The sequence below is a fragment of the Phalacrocorax aristotelis genome, unplaced genomic scaffold (genome assembly GCF_949628215.1).
Source record: "Phalacrocorax aristotelis unplaced genomic scaffold, bGulAri2.1 scaffold_57, whole genome shotgun sequence".
Lineage (NCBI taxonomy): Eukaryota > Metazoa > Chordata > Aves > Suliformes > Phalacrocoracidae > Phalacrocorax > Phalacrocorax aristotelis.
In genome coordinates this window covers 630,889-636,888 of record NW_027441133.1, presented here as the reverse complement: position 1 = coordinate 636,888, position 6,000 = coordinate 630,889, and the positions used below count along the sequence as shown (strand labels likewise).

Here is a 6,000-nt window from a genome sequence, read left to right as displayed (position 1 = left end):
TTCAGTTCCGGGCTCGGGCGAACGCTGGGCACAAAAGCGAGGGTGGTTTTGCAACCCCTGGCGGTTTCTTTCCTGCAACTCAATCGTGCGCCGCAGCTCGCGGAAAAACCTGTGCTAAATCTGCCATAGCAGAAACACGAGTTCACGGAAACGCCTGTTTCTTAAGACGGGGGATTCTGCAGAGTCAGCAAAACGAAGCTGTAAATCCTTAAAAAAACCAGCACGGACTTTGTTAGCGAACGACACCCGCGGCCGATAACAGGGCAGGGTATAAATGCGGGTTTGCAGTCGAGCGCAGCGGCCGGGAAAGGAAGGCGAAAGCGCCGCAAGGTACGTGGTTCAATTTACTGGATCCCCGGTTTTCTAGAAATTTTTGCTGTTGATTTGCCCGGTGGTCGAGCGGACGTTTATAAATCAAACGTCCTTATTTTTAGCAGTTAAATGCTTGGGAATGGAAGGATGGAAAAATTCGTGTTGTGGTGGTTTCGGATGGGTGCTGAGGGCAATAAATCCTTTAGCAGTAATCATAGTAGTAACAGTAATAATAGCAATAATAATAGCAATAATAATAATAATGATGATAAAATTAATATATAATATAAATATATAATAAATAATATAATGTATAATATATAATATTTAATATATAAAATACAGATATAATTGTATATAATATGTAATATATATATTATATAATTATTTATTGTTATTATTATTAATATAAATATTATTTCAGGTTTTCCCCCAAATGAATGCCAGTTCTTAGGGCTCCCAGTCAATACTCGGTCACTGCGAAAGGGAGCTGCGGAGAAACAGACCCCCTGTATTGTTTAGCGGTTAAAATAATGTATTTTTTTCAATTTAGTTTTTTGGGGCTGCTTGGGCGCGAGAGGCGAAGACGTGGGACATCCTTCAGCTGTTTTTTTTATGCGCACGCTTTTCTCCTCTTTCACAAATAACGATCTTACCATGTTAATAGTTTTTTTGTTGGGGGACACGGTCAGATTAATATCCTCCTTTATATAACTGGAGTTTTCGTTTGTTTGAAAAAAATAAACCCAACCCATTTTGGTTTGAAACCCGAAATGTGCAGATCGCTTCAGTTTTAGTTCTGGAGTTTCAGTAAAATAGAAAAAAAAATATAATTCCATAATTAGAGGTGCAGGAAAATTCTGGTTTGTGCATGTTTGAAAGGAGTTTGTGGGAAGGAAAAGAAATCCCTCAGTGATGAATAATGACATCGTCAATGTTACTTGAATTATTCTGAATTATTCTGAATTATTGTACTTGGCGAATTATTCTGAATATGAGAATTATGGTACTTGGCCCTTATAGCAATGTAGGCACGAGGGGATATGATTTATGGCTGAAATAGGATCATAGAATTGTTGAGGCTGCAGCAGGCCCTTCAGGTCGTCGCGCCCAACCGGCAACGCGCCAGCGCCCAGCCCACCGCCACGCCATGTCCCTCAGCGCCACCCCCACGCGTCTCTTCAATACCCCCGGGGATGGGGGCTCCCCCCCTGCCCTGGGCGGCCCGATCCGGTGCTTGACGACCCTTTTGGGGAAGAAATTGGAGTACTGTGGGCATATGGCATCTGTGGGGATGAGGTCGGGGTAGGCTTTGGGGTTCCTGGGGGCTGTAGAGATGGGCTGTAGGGCTATGAGGCTGGGGTATGGGGTTTGTGGGGGCAGATGGATGGATTGTAGAATCATGGAGTTATTAAGGTTGGAAAAGGCCTCGAGGATCGTCAAGGCCAACCCCCAGCCCAACACCCCCAGGCCTCCGAAACCGTGTCCCCGAGGGCCGCGTCTACATGTTTATTTGAGCCCCCCCAGGGACGGCGACTCCCCCACCTCTCTGGGCAGCCTGTGCCAGGGCCTGACCGCTCCGGCAGGGAAGACATTGGCCCTAATCTCCAGCCTAAACCTCCCCTGACGCAGCTCGAGGCCGTTCCCTCTCGTCCTATCGCTTAAATTGGGAGCAGAGACCGACCCCCCCCCCACTCCAGCCCCTCTCAGGCAGCTGCAGAGAGCGAGAAGGGCTCCCCTCAGCCCCCTCTTCTCCAGGCTAAACCCCCCCAGCCCCCTCAGCCGCCCCCCAGCACACTTGTGCTCCAGACCCTGCCCCAGCCCCGCTGCCCTTCTCTGGACACGCTCCAGCCCCTCCAGGCCCTTCTTGTCCCGAGGGGCCCAAACCTGAGCCCGGCACTCGAGGTGGGGCCTCCCCAGGGCCGAGCACAGGGGCCCCATCCCTGCCCGGCCCCCGCTGGCCACACTACATATCGATTTCCAAAATTCTTATTTCTGGTTTCCTTACCCAACGGTGTTCTTCCGGGCATAGATGGAAAAGAAGAAATTCAGCAAATTGGAAATTATATTCATCGTCCTCTTCTGTTTGGTGGTGGCCGTGGCCTGTGTCCTCATCGGGATTTTAGCCACAAGGGAAACTGAAGCCAAAAGCACCCGTAAGTGCTGATTTCTGCTGCTGAATCAGAAAAAGAGTTGCCGTCTTGAAGTTTTTGGGTCTGTTTGATAAAACAAAACTATATGTAGATGTTAAAATTTTATTAAAATAGATATACATATAAAATTTATAATACATTTCATAAAAGACATATAATACGTGGTTTATAATTTATTTATATATAAATATATCAGATATAATACATAAATAGAATAGATACAAGTAAAAATAATTATTTTATAATCTGCTGTAAGCAGACACTGCCCCCAGGATCTGATGGGGATTATTTTAATGCCAGTTGTGATTGGCGTCTTCAAAAATGCAGAAAATCACCAATCCTCCCCCAAAACATGAGATTAAACATTTGTCTTCTGCCCTTTGTAGGCTTTATTGTGGCTTTTCACGTTACTCCGTCTTTATGATTAACCAAAGGTGACCTGGAGTCACGTGCCGATAACCGGGGCGATGATGAACTGCAGAAATAAATGGGGTGATGCACAATTAAAGGCAAATTTTACCCTGAACCACAATTTCCTTTCACTTCAACTGCCAGAAGAGGAGGATTTCAATATTTTTAAATTTAAAGCTTCACTTAAGAAAGGCGACGGAGGGAGACAAAGCTCTGTTGTACAGAGAAAAACCGATAACCGTAAAAACCTGTAATATTTTTACTGCTTCAGTCCATGAGAAAACGCTTGTCTTAGGGACACGGCTGCGTTTAGAACCTGGAAAACCAAAGTTTTTCTTTCTTTATCTCCAGCAGTTGCACAGAATTTCGTAAAATGAGCGAGTTATCAGTAGTTGTGGCTTGTTGGAAGCGACGGTTGTGGCTGGAGATTTTTGAGGCAATGATAAACGGCTTGGGAATATCATTAAAAAGGACATTTAATGATAAAAATAAAAATAAAAATAACAATAAAAATAAAAATAAAAATAAGAATAAAAATTAAAATTAAAATTAAAACTAAAACTAAAATGATAATTAAAATTAAAAATAAAAAATAACTAGAACTAAAACCAATAAAAATATAATTACAATTACAATTACAATTTAAATTTAAATTCAATTTCAAATTATTGCGAGTAACCCCTTCGTTTCTCTGTCTCACAGAATTTTCCCCAAACTGCCCGAGCATTGGAACAGCCGAGCGGATTGACTGCATCCCGGATCAAGTCGCCACCAAGGTCTGAAAACATGAGAAAAAGAATAATTTTTTAAAAAAAAATTTAGGTTAGAATTAATAGCCTAACACCTCTGTGATAAATTACTCCCAAATTTAATATCAAAAGAAACTCCCTTGTTTGTACCAGAGCAGGTATTTAAAACCATTTTTCAACCAGCAAACGACGCCTGGATATTTTTTGGTGCCGTGCGGCCACCGAAAGTGGCCAATTTAACCAATTCCAGCCCATCACCAAGTTGGATTTTTCTTCTTGTGGGAGCGCTTGGCGCAGTGACGAAGCCCACCCTGTTGATTTAAACCGGGACAAAATTGGGCCAGTTTGGAAATACTTCCTCTTGCTGAAACTGCCCTTTTTTGTTTTTTTGGCGTGATGTCAGATATTGACGTTCCTAACGGCGCATTAAACCAAAATTCAGCTCATCGCGATGCGTAACCTTTTGGGCTGTAATTTCCCAAATCGAGCCTTCGCCGCTCTTACGTTGGTGCCGTCTCGACGATGGCGCGCGGAAGTTAGAAATCCAGGTCAATTATTTCAGGTTTCCAGCAAAAACCCGCTAGCGTAACGCCGTAAAATAACATTTAATACGATTTGGCCGCCCGAACCGTAAGGAAAGGCCAAACGATGGCAGAGTCCTCTTCCCCATGGCCACCGTGTCGGAGCAGCCTCGCGGATCCTTTTCATCTTTAATTAACGCCTCGGAGCCAGCCGTGCCGTGCCGAGTGACCGATGCTAAATATTAGCTCTAAATTTGATATTAGCAAGAGCGTTACAATTTCATATTAGCCTTAAATTTCGCCGAATTTGAGAATTAAAGCGGAGAAGCAACGCCGCCCTGCGTCGCGGGAAATCTCGCCGCAGTCGCGCTTGCAGATCCTATTTATTTATTTACGTTTTTATTTAAGCCCCACGTTTTGCGCCGCCCCTAAGGTTTAATTAGTGGTTTGTTTTTTTAAACGAGGTTCGGGGCGGAACGGAGCGGGGCCGCAAAGCGAACGAGCTGAAAATCCAGTTTTCTTCACGAAGAGTTGATTTTGGGGAATTATTGGATTCATTTTGATGATGATAATAGGATTAGGAATAATAAAGGCCGTTTGCTCCTGCCTTTTTTTTTTTACCGTGAGGTGGATTTTGGGCTAAAAGCTCGCGGGGAAAAATGGCAATTAATTTAAATTTCACGTAAGCTCGTGATAGAAAGCCTTGCTTTCCTCATTCATGCAAAAAAATAGATATAAAGACCCAACAAACGAGCGCGTATAATTAGAGTTACTGAAAAGCCTTAGTAACGACGCGTAGGGTGGAGGCGAGTTGGTATTTATTAACCGCTCGCTGCAAGCGAGGGCAAAGTTTGATGAGGCACAAAAACACCCTGAAGAATGACCCCTCGTGGCTGGGCCACGTGCTCGCGGCGATTCGGGGACAAACCGCTCGATTTCGGCAGGTTCCCTCCCCCGCCCCGGGGCGGCGGTCAGGGGTTATCGCCGCCCTCTGCCTGAGCCCGGCTTATCGCTCCCTAAGCCGAGGTCTGGCCTCCCGGGGTGGGGGGCGGGGCAGGCGCGAAGCTGCTACAGCGGAGCAAGGCGGGGTGACCTCTGGGTGGGCTCTGCTCCCCTCTGGGTGCCGGGCACGAACGAGGGAGCCGCTGCAACGCACCGCCTGGAAAGGGCTTCTTAATACGCACGTGTGTGTATGTATTTTTAGATATATGTATGTATATAAAAATATATATATAAATAGACTAAACTACCTATAACATAACATAATATAGTACAATGATTTAAAATATATAATATATAAAAAAATATAATATATATAAAAATAAATACTTTTTTGGGTGGACTCTGCTCCTTTCTGGGTGCTGGGCATGAAAGAGAGTGTAAAATATCCATCTTCTAAAAGTTTATATATATAAAATATATTATGTATACTGTATAATATAATAATGTAATAACATATCATAATATAATATGATATGATATGATATGATATGATATGACATGATATAATATAATATAATATAATATAACATAACATAACATAACATAATATAATATAACATAATATAACATAATATGATATGATATAATATGATATAATATGATATGATATTATATGATATGATATAATATAATATAATATGACATGACATGATATAATATGATATAATATAATAATATGATATAATATGATATAATATAACATAATACATTACATAACATAAAATAAAATAACAAAAATAACAAAATAACATAAAAAACATAAAATAACATAAAATAACATAAAATAACGTAACGTACATTATTTTATATACATACACACACACAGACTCGCTGCTTGGTGCTCCCTGAAAA

The 6,000-nt window shown here is 42.2% G+C and overlaps 1 protein-coding gene across 1 annotated transcript in view; it reads left to right on the top strand.

The window, feature by feature from the left end:
• The first annotated feature begins 250 nt into the window (after positions 1–250).
• Positions 251–6,000, top strand: part of LOC142050921 (maltase-glucoamylase-like) — a 58,082-nt gene continuing 52,332 nt past the window's right edge. Inside the window, exons 1-3 of the mRNA XM_075080130.1 lie at positions 251–330; positions 2,345–2,468; positions 3,579–3,652. Of these exons, the coding sequence (XP_074936231.1) occupies positions 2,345–2,468; positions 3,579–3,652 (198 nt within the window). The 5' untranslated portion in view covers positions 251–330. The remainder of the gene's footprint in view (positions 331–2,344; positions 2,469–3,578; positions 3,653–6,000) is intronic.